Consider the following 18909-nt stretch of genomic DNA (forward strand, 5'->3'; position numbering starts at 1 on the left):
CTCTCGGGGCTGCGAGGAGGCAGCGGGCAGGGGGCGGCCGCCCCCAACCGGGTTCCGCTCGGGGCCCTGACGGGAGCTCCTCCCCCTCCCAGCGCCCCCCCCACCGCCATGGCCCGGCCCCGCGGGGAGGCAGCGGCGGGAGCGGCCCCCGCCGCCCGCGCTCTCCCATTGGCTGGTCTCGCGAGGGGCGGGCCCTCCGCCACCGCCTCCGCTCCGCGATTGGCTGAGGCGCGGGCGGAAGGAAGCGTTGCCATGGTAACGGCCGGGCCGGGGGGATGGAGGCGGGCAGCGGGCGGGAGGCGCGGGCCCGGCCGGGCTCTGAGGGGCTCTGAGGGGTGCAGGGCCGGGGGCTGGGGGCTGGGGGCTGGGCTGGCCCGAGGAGCCCGGGCTGGCGCCCCGTGGGACGCGCAGGGCCCTCGCACCGCCCGGAGCTCGCCTGAGGGCCAGGCGGAGAAAGTTCCTCGAGAATTTGGGTCATTGCAGAAAAAAAGCGGCGATAATTCGGGGAAAACTTGAAGCTTTTGACATTCCCGCATCTAGAGATTAAAGGTTTACTGCTGGTTTGTTGTTTGAAAAACCTTGTGGTAATTTAAAGATTGAGTTCTTATTAATGCAACGTTGCATATTGTTCTTTAGCTCTTCCTCTGAAAATAAGGAGTGACCACTGACAGCAGCGCAGCGGATTCTCTCCCCCATCTGGTAGGGTATGCGGTAATGATGGAGGCCTCGGATGAGGAAGACTTTGGTGTAGCCATGTAAGTATGCTGTGTTCTGTACAGATTATCAATAAACTATTTCCTAGTTAAAGTATGGTAATTGGAATGTGATTACGAGAATTAATTGACACCACAGTCATTAGCAGGTACTGCCTCGTAGGAGAACGTGGACACAGAACAATGCAAAGCCCCAGGAGGGAAAAGTTCAGAGTTTAGATGAAGAGCAAACAAACAGAGCTCAGTGAGTGCAGAACCAGACAGACCTTGCTGTGTGATCCCAACAAATGCTGAAAAATAAGGCTGAAAACTGTCCTCTGCCTTCACTTTAAATTCATAATTTCTCATTCCTTTTCAAGTCCATATATTGTCTTATTTCACAGATTTTAACAAGACAGTATTTCTGTGAGTTTGAATGTGCCTCTTAGATGCTTCTACAGGTGATCTCAACCAAATTTTACTGTGGTAGACTCTAAGATGCTGCTTTGCCCCACATCTGTCTGGCCAACTTTTCTCCTAAAGCCTGTGGGAGAAGGGAATGTGTGCCTATGCCTCTGTCACTCAAGTTCATAGATTTGGTTCATTTGTCAAACCCCGTGGACTAAAAGGCCACGCTTTCCCTTGCTCACACGTCAGCAACACAGGTTGTGCTGGCCCAGATGTGACAAGGTTTGTGAGCATGTATTTGCTGTGCAGCTGTAGGTGTGTTGTACAGGGAGATGCAATCGCTGCTGTTTTGGAACAGTTAAAATTCACAAACTGAAACTGCAGCTTAAATTAATAGAATAAGCTATAAAATCTAAGCTATAAAAATGGTGGTAGTGCTTATTTGCAGAATAACAATATAAATTATCCATTGCAAAGTCTCCTATCTTTACACATAAATGGAAAGTGATAACCCCTGTTGTCTGAACATGATGCTTAGGCACATGTATGTAATGCTGTGGCTGCTTTGTGTAAACTCCTCTTTTGGTGGTGGCGTGCCCTCTGGTGGAGGAGCATGCTTTTCCATTCGCCGGGCTTCTACTCTTCAGGGTTTAACAGATCGCAAACGTTGCTAGAACATCACCTGGTGATCAGACTCATTCAAACATTTTGCCTGGTCAGAATGAGCCCTGTGGCTAGGCGGTTAAACTGCTCTTGGATTCATTTTGCTGATTGTTGTTCAACAGCAAAATAATGAGGTTTTTAAAAATTAGTCTGAAAACTTGGTCTGAGTGGTCTGCTCTGATTTATTAATGAAATGTTTGAGAGATAATAAATTAATTTTAAATTTGTCTTTAAACGGTACTTACGCTGATCAAAGTTATTTTTTTTTCTTGAAGACAAATGTCCTGTGGGGTGATATTTCAGAAAAAACTTTCATCTGCTGCAGAGTGTAGGGAGAGTTTAGTCCACTACAGATGAGTTCTGAATGCGATGCCAAGGAAATTCTGTGGATTACCTGATGTGTCTGAGCAAGCTGCACAATAACAATAAAATAAGCAGAGAGATCTGGGGTCCTGAAATGCTGGTAATAAAGGCTTTTTCTCTGGATGACTTCAGATCCATACCAGGATTTAACACTTGCTCGTAACAGAAGGGCCTTATGAGATTGTGCCCTTTATTTGTAGCAGGGAGAGATGTTTTTTGCGTAAGAAAAATGTTGAAGTGTCTTCCATGATATAATACTTGTACATGTTAAATGGTTCTAGAAGATCAAGTATTGCAAAACATTCTCTAGAGTGCCTAGAGTTCCGTCATCACCACGTAGAGTTATGCAGGGAAGAGAGCAGAAATAAAGCTTGTGGTAGCAGCCTGGATTTGTGGGATGGATAATACTTAATTTGCTGTTATAATTATTACTTATATATTGGAGTATATGCTTATGCAATACGGCCTTTCTCTGCTTTCAGCTCCTCCCCTTCTGATGCGGAGTTTGATGCAGTTGTTGGGAATCTGGAGGATATTATAATGGGTAAGCTCTGCAAGCAGTTACAGACAACAAGATGGGTGCTAAAAATACAGCGAGCTGCTCGTCTGGTAGCCAGACTTAGGGAGCCAAAATAGCCCCTGCCTCCTTTAGGGCAACTTTCTTCCTTTCTTCTCAAGATCAGTAGCTTGGTGCTGTAGTACCCGGCACCTGGTACTGCTGCCTTCTGCAACCGTAGGTGTTCTGTAAGTGAAGATGGGTGCCATCATGTTTTACCACTTTTCCCTTTTGAAGGCTAACCTGAGCTGATTTTGTTTCACGTAACTTCCATGTACGTGTGCACCTGTAATGTGGCAGAACCTGTTGGTAGGAGGAATGTTGAGTGGTGCCAGTCTCACCATGTGAGCTTAGGCAATGAAAAGTCCTAAATTTTCAGGACTGTAGTTTTGACCAAAAACTAGGAAGTGTGCTCGGAAGCTGAGGATGCCGAGAGAATTTATGCTGATCAACTGCTGGCTGCTTCATAAGAGCAGTATGTAATATTTCTTGCCCAAATCCTTCACAGAGTGATTGTAGTTTCTGCAGCCTCAGTTTGCCTGGCGATGCAATTGAATCTGAAGAAATGATAACAAATCATATTGAATGTGATAGGGTTTAGATAGCTGATTCTGGTGTATTTTGTGTAAATTTGATGCTTGTTCCTCTTCTGTTGAATTTGGTGGTAGCCTGCCAAGTTCATGTCCACATCTAGAAAAAAATTCTTCAGTAATTGAAAATAAATCCGGGAGTTTCCCTGGTGCTCCTTGCATTCAAAGGAAAATACAGTGAATTTTTGTAGGGGAAGAGGTATTCATTTTATAAAAAATACAAGTTTTTGATGACTCAAAATCCTGAACTAAAGGTGGTTGCATGTAAATAACCTTATTAACAAAACAGAAAAAAGTCTTCCTATTTTAAGACTGAGTGGAAATGAAACTTACAAGGAGTGATTGTAGATGGTGATGTGGCTCCCTTCACTGAAGTATTGCTGCTCTCTCTTAGCAGCAGCCTCTCTCTTACCGCAGATGGGTCAGACACTGGCTCAACAGCAGCTGTGGTACTGGTGTGAGTAACTGCACATGTGCAGGGCTCTCTCGTTGTCTCAGGGAAACAGGGGACTGGTGAATGTGGGGTTTGTGTTAGAAAAAGAATGACTAAACTCCTAACTGTATGATGTCTTTTTGTTGTGGTCCAGATGATGATTTCCAGTTAATACAGAGGACTTTTATGGAGAAGCACTACCAGGAGTTTGATGACTCAGAAGAAAACAAGCTCATCTATACTTCTATTTTTAATGAATATGTAAGATACTTTTTCCTATTCTTTGCACGTATTGCTTTTTTGTTACTCTTCTAAGGAGAGTGTCAGGTTTTGTTTCCCCCCTTTATAAAATATTGGGTTTACATGGAGCAAAGCCTACTAACCGCCCTCTGTCTCTTTTTTCGAGCACTGTCAGGATTTGTGATCCAAAAAGATTCTTTCTGGAGCCTTAGGTTCTTTTCTCTTTGTTCCACATGAAAGTTTACAAAACTTTCATCAAAACATCTCTAATTCTTGAATAGAAGTCTATTGCTGTAGTAAACAACATATGTTTTAAGTGTGCATTACAAAGTTTACTCTTTTCCAGTTGAATTATTTAGTATATTGGGGTGTGTATTATTTATATTTTTTAGATCTCATTAATAGAGAAATACATTGAAGAAAAACTACTTGATCGGATTCCTGGTTTTAATATGACAGCTTTCACAATGTCATTGCAGTAAGTCTTCTGCTTTGATTTTTCTTGGGTGTGGATTATATACATCTCTCTCTCTTTTTTTTTTTCCTGTCTAGATTAAAACTTAGGTTTGACAGTTCTTCCGTGAGAAGGAGGTTCCTTCTTAGTGGTAGTAGTAATACAGTTCATGTATGCAGTGCTACTGACTGACCCCTTTCCTTGTTTCCAGCATGTTTTGCTATTCTAAATTTTAGAGCTATCATGCTGAATATGTTGGGTTTTAAGGGATAAGACTAGAAATCAGTATGAGAATACCAAATATGTTTTTTTCTATAATTTTTTTCTACAGACCACTGGTAGACTAAAAAAAAAAAGTCAACAATAACAGCTGCAACAAAAACAAAACAAAACAAACAAAAACAAACAAACAAACAAAAAACACCCTTATCCAAACCTTCTTTTACTTAGAACTTTAAAAACAGACTTTCACATTGCCCACCTCCCTGCTGTATTTTTGTTATTCTCTCTGTCTCTGTGGGCTATACCCTCTTTTAATTAAATCAATTACTTTACTAGTAGTTGTTTATGAAACTATCAAAAGGACAACTTATATTATTTTTCTAGTTTTGAATAACTAAAATAAATGCTAGTTGAATATTAGTTCTTTTGACTTATAGGTCATGTTCTTTGTCTGGTTTCCTAGGACTGGTTTGATACCCTTACATCTTGTATTTAGATAAATATATTAATGCATTTGGTTTGGAAATACTACACGGTAATATTTGTCTAGAATTTTGCTTTATGAGAGGTGTATAATATTCTTATTTAAATGTTGATACTGTTCTACTTGTCCTGGTAGCACTTCTAATCTCTATTTTAAAATAAGAATTTATTTCACAGACCATTTTCTAATTCCCCAACTTCTTCCGTCTATAGACAGCACAAAGATGAAATGGCAGGTGATATATTTGACATGCTTCTCACATTTACTGACTTCCTGGCTTTCAAAGAAATGTTCTTGGATTACAGAGCTGTAAGTATTTCACATTGTTTATTTTTATTGGTTTAACGGCTGTAGTTTTTGTATAGCTCTGCCTGAGAGTACTGAAGACACTATTACTAAAGCAGGAAACAGCATTTATTCAACAGTTATACAGGATCGAAAGGAAAATAACTGAGTGGCTATTGAACTCAAACTGCACATTTAATAACTTCTACAAAACATGGATTAAGTTGATATGTGGAGAAACTCAAGCTTTTGCATCTTTGAAGGCTGATTTCCATCTGAACATAAAGAAATGCTTTTTTATTGTGAGAATGACCGAGCACTGACACAAGTTGCCCAAAGAAGTTGTGGAGTCTCCGTCCTTGGAGACATTCAGAGGCTGGCTAGACATGATCCTGGACAGCATGCTCTAGGTGGCCTCACTTGAGCAGGGAGTTGGACCGGGTGACTGAGGTCCTGGCCAGCCGCAACTGCTCAGGTGTTTTGTGGTATTAATTTTTTGCAGACAATCCAAAGTTAGCTTTCTAAACTTATTCCAAATGTATTTCTCCTCTCTGGCTGGGCTGGAGAAACAGCTGACCAAAGAAAAATATTAAAGGATTTTGGGTGGGCTCTTTCCTAAGGCAATGAAATACATGCAAATACTCTCCAGTCACATTTGACAAAGGAGCAAAAGAGTCAAAGTTGTTGTCAGAACTGTCTCGTTGTCTGCCTCCTCCCCTCACCCCTTCAAGTTTTGCAAAAATGGAAGCAGGTTGAGGAGACGTTCTGTGTCTCAGCAGCAGGAGTAATTTCAGTTGGGATTTGTGCTTTTGGAGACACCTGAGAGGCAAACTCACAGAAGCTAGATTTCACTAGTTTCTCAAGCACTGTGTAAATCTGCTGGCTGGGTATTCTTAACCAGATGTAAGCAAGATGCTGCTTTGAGCTGACATACAGCTGGCAAAATGATGCAAAAGTACTTACTTCAGGTTTTCTTGCACAATCTTATGCTGAATTTTGGATATGGATAGGAAAAAACAGATATGAATAGGAAAAAAATGCTCTGATAAGGATTTTTGAAGTCTCACAGCAAGCTGCATGCAGTCATAGATGCTCAGGTAACATGCAATTTTATATTGATTTAACAGGCAGAATATGAATTTCCCGTTTTATCTTTTGAATTTAAAAGCCTGCTTATTCCAATGCAGCACTGAGTCAAGGATTTCTTTTTCTCTTATTTTTATAGGAAAAAGAAGGTCGAAGTCTGGATTTAAGCAGCGGATTAGTGGTGACATCATTAAACAAATCATCAATATCCTCCTCCTAGAACAGTTCATGCACTACTTTCCTTTTCCAGATGAGTGCTGCTGCCTTCATTTGGACATTAAAACACTAAAGGTCACAAGAATCAAGGTGCTGTTACACGATGAAAACTCTTTCATCCTCCAGTCTCTGCTGTCACATACCTGATCCTAGAAACACGTTGGTATTCAATAACCACAGAAGAAAATTTCAACCTTACCCCTGTAATTATTTTTAATAAGCACATGGTATTTGTGTGCCGTTCTAATTGTTGCACATAGTGAGAAGCTCAGCTGAGGACAATAGGTAGGGCTGTACGTGTGTTTTATGGGTTGACATCTTAATCATCTTCCCAGAAGGCAGAACTTCTCAGAACCAAGAAGGCAGTGTGTCTGTCCAGCTCTTGGAAGGACAGATGCAAATACGTAATGCTGAGTTTCTCCTTGTCAATGCCTTTTTTTTTTTAAACTTTATATGATCTTGTGTGCTACGGCTTTCTAGCAGAGGAATATGTTTTAGTATGTAGATGTTCCAGCATGAGACAGCCTCTCTGCTCTGTGAGAATTGATGTGCTAGTGTGCAAATCTGTCTGCTCTTTGGCTAAAGTCTCATCCTTAATTTTTGAAGTTCTCTGGTTCACTTTTGTTCAGGCCCCAGCTGTTCTACACTGAAAAAATAACCGTGAAAAATCCAAATCTGGCCTATGTCTGTAGTTTCTTACCTTCTGTTTGGCAGTGGCAGAGCTGTGTTCGTTCTAGTACTGTAAGCATGATGGTAGATTGGGCACAGCCATGTTTACCATCATGTCATTTACAGCATTTGATGCAAATGCATGCGTTTGCTCTTGAACTGTTGGCAACATTAACAAAGCAACACATTTTTCAACATGAGTTGAAAAATAGATGAGTTGTTTGCTAGTGGAGCTGTAGCCTTAAGCCTGTCACAAAATCCCAGCTGCATCTCTGATGGCGCTTGGAATTAAAATGTATTTGGAGCTACAATGAGCTGCTGTTCTTACGCTGTTCAGACACATTAAGCAGCAGATTAATGACATGCTCAGGCAAAGCAAGTCCATCTTTAAAAGCGTAAGAGTAGATAGAAACACAGAGTGTATGACCGATGCCACAGGGGAGATGTGCTGCAGTGATGGTGAAGGTGCTGGTCGGCAGCTGTTGCCTGATGAGAACCTAGATGGAGCTAAACTATGGCCGGGCCATTACCAGTTTTTGTTTGTGGACAGGATGTCTACCAGAACAAATGAGATGAAATCTTCTTCCTGTTGACCTCTGCCAGACATTTCAATGGTACTAAAACTAAAAATGCAACTAAAACTAAAAATGTTCCTGATGTTTTTTACGGGAAATATTTTTTCTTCTTTTTCTGTTACAATTGCTCTAGATGATTATGTAAAATAACAGCAGTCTGAATGAGTACCTCAGACAGTTCCTTACTGGAGGGAGTTTGTTGTATTTTAAGCAAGTTCTCTTGTAATTGTTATGGTTGAATTCATATATTGACGGGAACTTGTGTCTCAGTGTTAACTGTATACCAAAGTCACTATTCACCATTTCACAAAAGTGTGGTGCTTCATTTCTTGCTCCTGATAAATCTGTACTACTCTGCTTTCTTAACTCACCAATTCACAATTTAGCATTTTCAGATTAATTTATTTTGTGAAGTAACATAAGTAGCATGTTAAAATAGCTTTACCAGCTTAGTTGTGAGGTGGGGGTGTAGTTAAACTTTCTGTATTATGAAGGTTTTTCACAACCAAATATTCATGCTGTTTGTAGGTATTCGGGTGTATCGATAACAACTCATAATGAAATTTTTTGTTGTTGCTCCTTTTTCAATTTTAGACCACAGTCTTCACCACAAAAGTTTGCAACAAAACTCCCCCAGTTTGAGTGGAGCCATTCAGACCAAATCCTTTCTGCTTCTATACTGCTCTTCTACATGTGAAGAATATACTCTGTATTTCTCATCTCTCTGTGACGCTTCCATGACTGGTCTCTGCCTCGATGTGTTTTCCATCAGGCAGAGGGTCTTTTTTAAGAGATTAAATTTCTATATATGATGGACTATCTGTGTGCAAGTCTGACTTTACTTTTTAAGAGTTTTAACTTTGTCACAAAAATTCATAAAGATGCTAATTTTCTCACTGATTTTTTTTGACATGTATTTATAGCTGGTAAAACCTGACGCTTCATTTACCCCACTCTTCTTCCACAGAAAATTAAAGCAGACCTGTCAGAGGCTAATGGAGTTTATTCAAGCCCTTTTAAATTCCTGCCTTTCCAGTCACTAGTGGCGTCCCCCAGGGCTCGGTGCTGGGGCCGGTCCTCTTTAACATCTTCATCAATGATCTGGATGACGGTATTGAGTGCACCCTCAGTAAGTTTGCAGATGACACCAAGCTAGGTGCGTGTGTCGATCTGCTCGAGGGTAGGAAGGCTCTGCAGGAGGATCTGGATAGGCTGCACCGATGGGCTGAGGTCAACTGTATGAAGTTCAACAAGGCCAAGTGCCGGGTCCTGCACCTGGGGCGCAATAACCCCAAGCAGAACTACAGGCTGGGAGAGGAATGGTTGGAGAGCTGCCAGGCAGAGAAGGACCTGGGAGTGATGGTGGACAGTCGGCTGAATATGAGCCAGCAGTGTGCTCTGGTGGCCAAGAAGGCCAACGGCATCCTGGCTTGTATCAGAAACACTGTGACCAGCAGGGCTAGGGAGGTGATCGTCCCCCTGTACTCGGCTCTGGTGAGGCCGCACCTCGAGTACTGTGTTCAGTTTTGGGCCCCTCGCTACAAGAAGGACATCGAGGTGCTTGAGCGGGTCCAAAGAAGGGCGACGAAGCTGGTGAGGGGCCTGGAGAGCAAGTCCTACGAGGAGCGGCTGAAGGAGCTGGGCTTGTTCAGCCTAGAGAAGAGGAGGCTCAGGGGTGACCTTATTGCTCTGTATAAGTACATTAAAGGAGGCTGTAGCGAGGTGGGGGTTGGCCTGTTCTCCCATGTGCCTGGTGACAGGACGAGGGGGAATGGGCTAAAGTTACGCCAGGGGAGTTTTAGGTTAGATGTTAGGAAGAATTTCTTTACTGAAAGGGTTGTTAGGCACTGGAACAGGCTGCCCAGGGAGGTGGTGGAGTCACCATCCCTGGAAGTCTTCAAAAGACGTTTAGATGTAGAGCTTAGGGATATGGTTTAGTGGGGACGGTTAGTGTTAGGTCAGAGGTTGGACTCGATGATCTTGAGGTCTCTTCCAACCTAGAAATTCTGTGTGATTCTGTGTGTGTGATTAATGTAGCAAAATTTCCTGAGCCTACCTCTGTAGACCAGTTAAAATTAGATCCATGCAAACAGGGTGTGTGGTACGTTTGCAGCATAGCTCACTGTGTGACAGCCTTCTGTAAATAGATGAAATTTATTTCATCTGTTTCTACTAGCTTGTAGCAGAAGGATGCGAAAGGAAACGTTGCTGTGTCTGGCTGATCATCAGTTCTAGTTCTGACAAGTGCCAGCCCATCTCCAAGATACTACAGCTGAACTTCAGCGCGGCATGGTTCTGTGTTCAGGTATGGGTCAGCCTACTCTTAAGGCTCTGACCTTGTGTTTGCTCCCAGAGCATTTGCAGCCTTCATTTAGCTTTTTGAAGACCACCTGTAGCTAACAGACATAACTGCCCTGCTAATGCAAATTCTGAAAGGGAAGTGGTGGAAACATTAACTGAATGCCTTGTGTGGCACCGAGACCTTTGTGTGTACAGGAGGGAGCTCAGCAAAGTCTTTGCACTCCTCATGTTCTTGTGCTCATGGTACGTGCATGCAGCAAAGCAATGCACCATGGCCTTTGTGCCTTCTCCCTGTGGGCTGGGTTGTAATGCCCGTACACGCTAGGAAATGGTCAGTGAAATCTCCACTGCCCATTCTGTGGATGTACCTGCCATCTTCTTTCTCATAAAAAGAGATTTATTTTCTTGACAAACTCAAATGTTGGATTTCAGATTTTTATTTAAAGCATAAAATTTCTGCTTCATTTTTTTTTTTTAAATCAATATAGTAATAGTTTAGACTTATTCCTTGGCTTAGCTCTGCCCCCATCAATACAAGTTAATTGCACTTATTTACACTGTGACTGCAAATGACCAGAGACAGGAACCCAAGCTTGCTTTAGTGAGTTCTGGTACTGGAGTCTGCCAAATGAATCCCCTCAGCAATGCTGCTCCAGTGAGGATCAGGTTCCTCTGGGGTGTGTGAGGGCAGGAACAAGTCCCAAGGACACACAGGAGCTTCAGCTTCCAGTGAGCCCTCAGCCTCCTGGTGAGGCTGCTGGTGATGGCACCAGTCGTGGTGGGTCTGCGCTGTGGACACATCAGCTAGAAGCATCACCTGAGACCACAGAACAGCTTCCACAGGACCCTGGCGTGTGGGCCAGCAGCACTGGCTGCTGCCACCACTGTCCAGAAGAAGCCCTGGTGGCACGAGTGGCTCGGTGACGTGCTGCACTGAGCCACCCTGCCCGGGTGCACGCTGCTCTTCACGCGTGGTTGGTCACTTGGCTGGTGGCCGCGTTGCTGCCGAGTCCTTTCCAGGCACGGAAGCTGAGGAAGGTGCTCACCCCGTAGGCGAGCATCACGAGGCAGGCGAAGAACTGGAAGAGGAGCACAGTGACGTGTGAGCGCGGTGTCTTAAGCACCTCAGCCCTCGCCTGCGTGCTTGTACTTACGGACGCTGCAGCTCTTCTGTTGTAATCCCACTGGCGCCACGAGGTAGGCTGGACGGCTGCGGAGCATGTGATGAAGGCGGTGATGTACAGAACGGTTGCTGTAGCGTTGAAGATCATCAACTGGGGAAGACAAAGAAGAGGCGGTGAGGTCTGCGCTCTGCCTTACACCCAGCAGCCTGCGCTTGGAGGCACTTCCAAAAGCTTAAAACGCAAAAGGTCAAAAGCAACGGCCTATTGCAACAGGTTGGGTTGGGGCTGTCCTGAGGCATTTCCCAGGGGGGATGCCCCTTGCTCATGCTCGGTTACATACCACGAGGGGCCAGGGGATCACGTAGAACTTCAGAGGAAGCTGCAGGAGGTAGGTTATGAAGAGGAGGACTGTTGCTATCCAGAAGAAGATGGACACAAACATCACCCAGCCGTACGCCGCGTGGAGGTGGTAGGTCGTGTTGGCAATGAGTGTCCACACCAGGAGGCCGAGCACCTGCAGGGTGGGAAGGGGAAAGTGTTCAGGTGGCCATTCCTGCAGGTGCAGGAACTGGGTCTGCACATCCCAGCTGCTGCCTGAAAGCGTCACCATGAGGAAGCTTGGGACAGGGTCTCCATCTGGGACTCATCACTTGGGGTCACCTTGCTGCAGGTTTTGGCCCCAGGAACCAGCACAGGGATGTCCTGCAAGGCAGAGTCAGTGAAACCTGGGCATCCCTGCCACCAAAGGTCCCTTCTTGCCTGGCTGCTCCGTACCAGGCTGGCACTGCACTGGGAATGTGACCTGGGCTGGATAAATCCAGATGTGTGGTGGCTCCTGGGGCCCCAGCCAAGCCATGACGTCCCCCAGGTACAGCATCACTTGAAAGAAAAACACAAAAGCAAGCTTCTTGCTGCTGTTCAGTTAGGTGTGGACTGGTTTGGTTCGGTTTTCATATCCTGTACAGCTTCTAGGGCTCACCTTTTGCATCAAGCAGGTTTAACTACATAATTGTCGCATCGTGTGCCTGCAGGCTACCTGCAGTGTAATCCAGAAAGAAGCAGGTAGCTGAGTCTGTTTCTACTGCTCAGCAAGAAGTAAACAGCGAAACAATTCCCGATGCGCATACAAGTGTCAAAAAACAACACGGGATTTATGTTTGCATTTCTAAGGGACCACATAGACCCTGCATCTGGGGCCTTTTATACCTCATGAGCTTCGTGCTACCTTATTGCAAGCAACAGCTTTAGCCAAAGAACAGAGATGGTCTTTTCCTCGTGCAGTTCCCACTTTCCTGCTGGGGAACATCCCAAAGACTAGATGATCTTAGAGGTCTTTTCCAACCTAAACAATTCTGTGATTCCAGGTGCAGTTGCATGCACGGGCTGTCCAGCTCCTGTACCACTGAAAATCATGGTACCGAGGGAGAGCTCCTGCCTGCAAGGGCTTCACCAACCATCATCCTCACCCTGGCATGACTGGAGACTGCATTTGATGGATTTCTCGTGGGATTGGCTGGGAATGGAGGTGCCAGCCTCTGTTTTGGCAGAACTGGGTGAAGCTGGCAGGGAGCTGTGGGCCCATCCAGGGCGAGGAGAACGGCCCTTTGAAAGCAGCTGGCAGGGCGCTGACGCTACCACCGTCTGCATTGCTTATTGTCATGCTGGAGACACAACAGCCTTTGTCCCCCTGTGCACAAAGCCTTGGTGCTCGGCTGCTGTTGCCTCCATCGGGACAATGCCGCCTTTCTTTCATGTTGGTTTCTAACACTCGTGATCGCAAAACAGGCGTTCAGGAGAAACTTGGATAGGAAAAAACAAAAAACAAAGAGCCTCCCCTTGCAAGGCTCTTCCCTGACCCTTCCCAGTGGGCTGAGATCCTGCAGCTCAGCCCCACGGTGCCGGCCGGTGGGGCAGGGGGCAGAGGGGCATGCACCACGCAGCTCGCCCACCGGCACGGTGCTGTCCCATAGCCCACACCCTGATGGGGACTGCGGGTCCATCGGCTTGTGCCCCACGGGGCTGCGTGCATCGTCCTGTGCCCGGCACCGAGAGCTGCCGGGTGTTGAGCCCAGGCCGTGAGGACAAACAGAAGAAGCTTCCTTCAGCTTTGGAGAGGGGAGAAGGGGAGAGGGAGTGAGGCTGCGGCATCTCGGGGTTAGGGATTCATCAGAAAGCAAGGACGGGGAAGGGCAAAGGGAAATCCAGTCTGCTTTCGGCCAGGGCAATGCCACTGAGTACGGGGTAGGACTATCAGCCACTATCAGCTCCCCAAACCCTGCCTATCAGCCTGCAGGGGAAAGGAACCCATTCCAAGGACGTAGGTCACTCAGGTTGCCTGCACCAGCATTCAGGAAGATTTGGCAGACGGCAGCTCCCTCAGAAAGCCCCCCTACGAACCCATTTCCTCGCCGACGGAAAGCGCGGGCACGGCGGCGAGGCCGCAAGGAGCGGGCAGCACCCGAGGGGTCCACGACCGAGCCCCCCCTTCCCTCCTCCCGGTACCCCGGTACTCACGGCCTGGGCGCCCATCAGCCCCCCGAGCGGCGAGCAGACGAAGGCGCCGTCGAGGGCGGCGAGGCGCGGGGCGGGCAGCGCGGCGGAGGCTCCGGGGGAGCCGCTGCGGGGCCGCACGGTGCCGGGCAGCCCGGCCATGCTGCGGGCACCGGCACCGGCACGGCTCGGCACGGCTCGGGCCGCCCCCAGCGCCGGCTGAGGGGAGGAGGTCCCGGGGGAAGCCTTCCCCCCCCCCCCCCCTCCCCGCTCCGGCTCTGCGGGGCACGGGCCCGGCCCGCCCCGTCGGGGCGGGGGCTCCTGGGGCTGCCCCCGGTACAGCCCCACGGAGGGGAGCGGGGTTACAATCTCCTTGTCGCTGCAGACGGTGTCTGGAGACCTGGTTCTTGCCCTTGTTGAGCTGCAGGAGGCAGATTTTGTCTGCAGCCTGCCCAGGACCCTCTGGATGGCACCATGACCCTCGGGTGCCTCAGGCACTCCTCCCACCTCTGTCAGATTTTCATTAATGCAGGCCCCAAGCGGGACCGGACCCAGTATCAATCCCTGGGGTGCACCGCTCATCGCTAGTTTTTGGCACTGCTCCTGGGGACAGGGACGGGGTCCCCGTCGGGGCTCGGCGGCGTGGCACTAAAGGGGCTGCAGGGAGCGCTGCAGCAGCGGGTCAGGATGGCCGAGCGGTCTAAGGCGCTGCGTTCAGGTCGCAGTCTCCCCTGGAGGCGTGGGTTCGAATCCCACTTCTGACAGCTTCGCGTTTTGCTGCGGGGGGGGCACCTCCCGCCTTTTGGCGCTGCGGAGAGAGCCGCGAAACGATCGTAAAACGACAACAGCAAAAAAAAAATAATAAAATAAACGTAGGGCGCGCACAAAAGATCCGCGAGTTGTCAGAAGTGGGATTCGAACCCACGCCTCCAGGGGAGACTGCGACCTGAACGCAGCGCCTTAGACCGCTCGGCCATCCTGACAGCGCTGGGTGCTGCTGCCTGCCCTGTGCTACACAACATGGAGCCCGCCCTGCTTCCTTCCCCTTCACCCTTTCGGTGTTCCTCAAGGCCCCTCAGGTCACCACCGACCCCCTGGGTGAGGGCTGAGGGTGTGGGGAGCGCCACAGCTCCCCTCCAGCCCTGCCCAGCTGCTGGGGCTGTCAGCAGCCGAAAGAGCTGCCACCCACAGGGCTGCCCTCCTGCTCCAAAGCCGCTTCACAGCAAGGGAACCTTTTCGTAATTCCCTCGCCACCGCTTGTGTCTCCCGTGGGGTTTTGCATGGTGTCTGCGAAAGGCAGGGCAATCAATTACGTGCCCCAAAGGCGTCACACTGCTGCGGCTGCCCTCGAAGTGGTTAAACCTCACAAACAGCCTCCCCCCCCCCCCCCTTCCCCCAAAAGGTCACTATCAAAGGCAGCGGTTTCGGTACTGAGACAATGCGCTCTGTTTTGCTAAGGCTAAATCTGGCTCGTGAGCTGACCTGCCCACACCACTTCCACCTCCAGACAAAAACACCCGGTGGAAGTCCCAGCCCAGGGCCTCGCGGGGCCGCCTCAGGGCGCTGACAGGACTGCGCGGCGCCTTTGTTCTGCTGACCCGAGGGCTGTGAGGGGAAAACCATGGAGGGCCGCGGCCTGCTCCATGCAATGGTTGCAAGCGCGACTTGGTACCTCATGCGGTGCCGCCATTGGGTACCGCCGCCTGGCCTCACAGCACACCTTGGCCTGGTTTATTTTAGGGTGTTTTGTTTAGTCAGAGGATCCGAGTACATTTAATAGTGGTTTTGTACTAAGTGTGATGTGGTGTGTTTTGGAGAAGTGAGGACTTCTGTGGTACTGGAGGAGGTGGCAGGGCATCTTGAATAATACCACATGCCACCAGCCTGTGCTGCGGTGGGAGGGTGGTCCATGGTTGCAACTCCCTTCTTGAGCTGTTTTTGTAACTTTGGGACTTTTGGGACCAGCACTTCCCCAGGGGAAAAAAATAAAAATGTTTGGAATACTTGAGTTGGCAAACTCTGTACTGAGTCTGCCTTCAGCTTCCTACTTTGCCTGCCAATCAGACAAATGTCCCAATGTCCCAGAAGAATTGTTCTTAGCCACTTGTGCATGATACTAAGAAAGAAAGTTGGGAAAGTAGCCAGTACAGGGAAAAGGGAATGGGGGAACAGAAAGGGGAAAAACTACTTCCAGAGGAACAGAGCCAAGAGGAAAAGTTATTTTTTGGTCAGCCCATTGTTCCGCAGTGAAAGTCCCAGCCGCCTCAGAGTGGGCTGCATGGAGCTGTTTGTAGCACCAAGGCAGGATGTTTTTCCTGCACCGCAGTAAGCAGGAAATGATACAACAGCACTGAAATCACGGCCTCGTGATCCGTGGAATTTGTGGGTGGATGCAGCTGTGGTGGGATGCGGGACCCGCAAGTGAGGTCAGTGCTTGGCAGCCCTGGTGCTGCTACTGGCACCCAGTTAGGGGATCTCCCGCTGGCACGGCAGGAAGAGGCAGCAGCGTGCTGTGTTTCAGCAAAGTCACAACAGCCACATGATGGCATTGTCCACTGCAGCAAGAGGCAAAGGCCCTTCCAACTCGGGGAAATTCGGTGGCCTGCAGACCTAGGGCAGAGTGCTGTTTGTGCCCCTGGGTGCGAGCAGGACCCTTTCAAGGAGTAGGAGAGAACACAAAGCGGCTGTGGCCCGTGTCACCTTCAGGCCAGCAAGGCTGGGGGGTTGCAGCCAGCCAGGAGCCCTGGGCACAAGCCAGGAGCTGTGGGCATCGGGGGTTTTATGTCAGCCATCAGGTGGTGGCCAGGGGCTCACAGGCTGGTGGCACCACCAAGAGGAAACCTTGCAGAGGTGTTCACTGCTGGCAGTGCGTCACCTTTGCTCGAGAGCTTGCCGTTGGTCGCCTGTCCCATCTGTCACAGATCTTGGTGTCCTGGGGGGGTTGCTGCCTAAATGTCACCTCTCCTCCAGAGCCTTGCCAGCTGAGTGAACCCAAGGTGCCTGAAGGTGCACGCTGGACATGGAGCTGGGACAGCTCTGGGCTGCAGCCCGGCTCAGCAAGAAGGGGCACAGGCAAGTCAGCCCTTGCAGCACACTTTCTTTTTGTCACACAGGTACAAGCATGAACGCTATTAGTCACAAGCCCCACTTTTCAGCACATGATGCAATCAGCTCTGTCTCAGGGTGAGGAATTATTCCCCAAACAGCATTTTGAATCCCAGACATGCCTCGTTAATTTTTTCTTTCACTCTCCCCCTCTCTCCTGCTGCATGCCTAGTGTTAACATGAGAACGATGGCCCAGAGCTGGAAAATCCCTTGTCGGTAGCCCCAGCAACCTCTTTTTTAGCTATCCCCAGCCAACACCAGCTGGGCACTGTCCCCAGTAACAGCCACCATCTGTAACCTGTTGCTCTTCTAGGTGACGAGTCAGCTGCACTGTAATTGAACACTCACTGCACATGGACCACAGTAAGGAGACAGAACTCTTGCACCAAGCAGAGGGTGGTGAGGGAAGCGTGATGGTCCCAGAAAGAGAGTTTGGCAAAGACAAAAACATGTTCCCCAAGGAGCAAGCTGACTGGTCCTCTAAATAAGCTGATGAGGGAGCACATCAATTAGCTGAAAGACAGGGAGAGCACGGAGGCTCTAGGCAAAAGCAGAGGACAGGGAGTTGCCCTGCTCTTATCAGGTGAGGTTCAGCAAGGCTGGGGTGGAAGAGCTGTAAAAGCAGCCCAGTGACTCTGGTCAGCCAGCTGAGCCAGAAAGCCTTGAAAGGGTTAAGAGGCTGTGTGGAGACACGCCTGGTAGAGTTTATTTTCCTGCTGAGCTGTGTTTGTTGTTCATGTAAAGGCTTGTCACCTGCCCTAAGCTCTACAGGCTCCTGGGTTTTTCCTGCAGCTCGTGTGCCTCCCTGGGTACGGGCTGTGAGCCCGGTGCAGCGCTGTGGCTTGGTGCAAGGAGCTGCGTAAAGAAGCGGGGTGCTCCGAGCAGGTTCGGGGGCTGACAGCTCTGGTCTGGAGGGCCTGCGGGTGCAGGGCTGTGCTGTCCTGCTTCTGTGAGCGGCTGGCAGGGCTCTGGAAGCTGGTGGGACAGGAAGGCTCAGCTTGGACCAGAAGGTGATGGTAGCCCAGCACGGGGACGTCTGTCAGGGCACAGCACCACTCCGACCCTTTGGGACTGTCCCACGGGTGCCATCATCTCTTGTGGGGACACTGCTGGAGGTAGGATTCAAAAGGGCAGAGGCCAAACAGTGCCAGCCCTCCCCCAAAACCCTGGTAGCATCAGTAAGGGTCAGCCCCAGCAGCACCACAGGACAGAGGCTTTCTGGACCCCTCCACCCACTGTCACTGATTAATGGTAAGCTCATGCCAAACTGGTCCCATAGCCACCAGTAGAAGGCACATGGCTCGCTGCCCTAAGGAGACAGATGAGCAGCCTTTCTGAGAAGGCAGTGAAAAAAAGCTGCTTCTGGTAAGCTACCTTCTTGGACTGCCAGCAATCATGTGCAAACAAGTTGGTTGGAGAAGCGGGAAGTGACACGGTGGAGAGGTGGCAGTCGTGTTGGCCAACACAGGCTGGTGGAGGGGGGAGCTCCCTGCGGCCCCAGAGCGCAGGGCTGAGGCCAAGACCTGGCCGTGCCTGCCAGGAGAAGGAGCTGGCTGGGGGGCTGGCATCGTGTGCCCCCCGTTCCTGCTGCCATGTGAGGGAGGAATGGGATGGGGGAGGAAGCAGGGCTGCTGCAAAGAGGCACATGCTCATCCTCTTCCAGATCCAGAGCCTGGTCCTGGGCTCTATCAAAGGTAACCCAGCTGAACAGCAGCATCCTCCTGCTCCCCACCTCCTGCCTGTGCCCATGAGGGCCTTTCCAAGACCCTTTTCCAAAGAGGGGAGACCCCCCATGTACCACCGTGGCGTGAGACACAGCACAGCCACGCCAATGCCAGTGGAAATCCTGGCACCAGCGCCTGCAGCAGCCATGGCCTCCCGTGGGGTGTGAGGGTTTCTGCTGTGACCAGGCCTGATGTCCCTCTCCCCTCTCTTGCCTGCAGTGTGGTGTT

General features: G+C 49.2%; 2 protein-coding genes and 2 non-coding genes across 4 annotated transcripts; 2 read left to right on the forward strand and 2 right to left on the reverse strand.

The window, feature by feature from the left end:
* Window positions 1–269: 269 nt before the first annotated feature.
* Window positions 270–8753, forward strand: ARL2BP (ARF like GTPase 2 binding protein). The gene is made up of 7 exons (XM_068693765.1): window positions 270–549; window positions 637–755; window positions 2609–2670; window positions 3860–3966; window positions 4338–4423; window positions 5318–5414; window positions 6616–8753. The coding sequence occupies exons 2-7, from the start codon at window positions 715–717 to the stop codon at window positions 6694–6696; spliced, it is 474 nt and encodes a 157-aa protein (XP_068549866.1). The 5' UTR covers window positions 270–549; window positions 637–714; the 3' UTR covers window positions 6697–8753.
* A 1905-nt stretch (window positions 8754–10658) lies between these two features.
* Window positions 10659–14124, reverse strand: PLLP (plasmolipin). The gene is made up of 4 exons (XM_068693671.1): window positions 13876–14124; window positions 11702–11875; window positions 11392–11511; window positions 10659–11316 (listed from the first exon to the last, which is right to left on the reverse strand). Exons 1-4 carry the CDS (start codon window positions 14011–14013, stop codon window positions 11203–11205), a joined length of 546 nt encoding a protein of 181 aa, XP_068549772.1. The 5' UTR covers window positions 14014–14124; the 3' UTR covers window positions 10659–11202.
* Window positions 14125–14532: 408 nt separating this feature from the next.
* TRNAL-CAG (transfer RNA leucine (anticodon CAG)) lies at window positions 14533–14615 on the forward strand. The gene has a single exon. It is a non-coding gene; the product is annotated as a tRNA-Leu (tRNA).
* A 136-nt stretch (window positions 14616–14751) lies between these two features.
* Window positions 14752–14834, reverse strand: TRNAL-CAG (transfer RNA leucine (anticodon CAG)). The gene has a single exon. It is a non-coding gene; the product is annotated as a tRNA-Leu (tRNA).
* Window positions 14835–18909: the final 4075 nt, after the last annotated feature.

Source organism: Anas acuta, chromosome 10, assembly GCF_963932015.1.
Source record: "Anas acuta chromosome 10, bAnaAcu1.1, whole genome shotgun sequence".
Lineage (NCBI taxonomy): Eukaryota > Metazoa > Chordata > Aves > Anseriformes > Anatidae > Anas > Anas acuta.

Excerpts from the sequence above, each read along its gene's own strand:
- ARL2BP (XM_068693765.1), top strand. The coding sequence starts at position 715 with ATGATGGAGGCCTCGGATGAGGAAGACTTTGGTGTAGCCAT. Across the intron at positions 756-2,608 it reads GAAGACTTTGGTGTAGCCAT|CTCCTCCCCTTCTGATGCGG; the intron begins GTAAGTATGCTG and ends CTCTGCTTTCAG. Across the intron at positions 2,671-3,859 it reads TCTGGAGGATATTATAATGG|ATGATGATTTCCAGTTAATA; the intron begins GTAAGCTCTGCA and ends GTTGTGGTCCAG.
- PLLP (XM_068693671.1), bottom strand. The coding sequence starts at position 14,013 with ATGGCCGGGCTGCCCGGCACCGTGCGGCCCCGCAGCGGCTCCCCCGGA. Across the intron at positions 11,876-13,875 it reads GGCTGATGGGCGCCCAGGCC|GTGCTCGGCCTCCTGGTGTG; the intron begins GTGAGTACCGGG and ends CCCACCCTGCAG. Across the intron at positions 11,317-11,391 it reads ACAGAAGAGCTGCAGCGTCC|TTCTTCGCCTGCCTCGTGAT; the intron begins GTAAGTACAAGC and ends CTCCTCTTCCAG.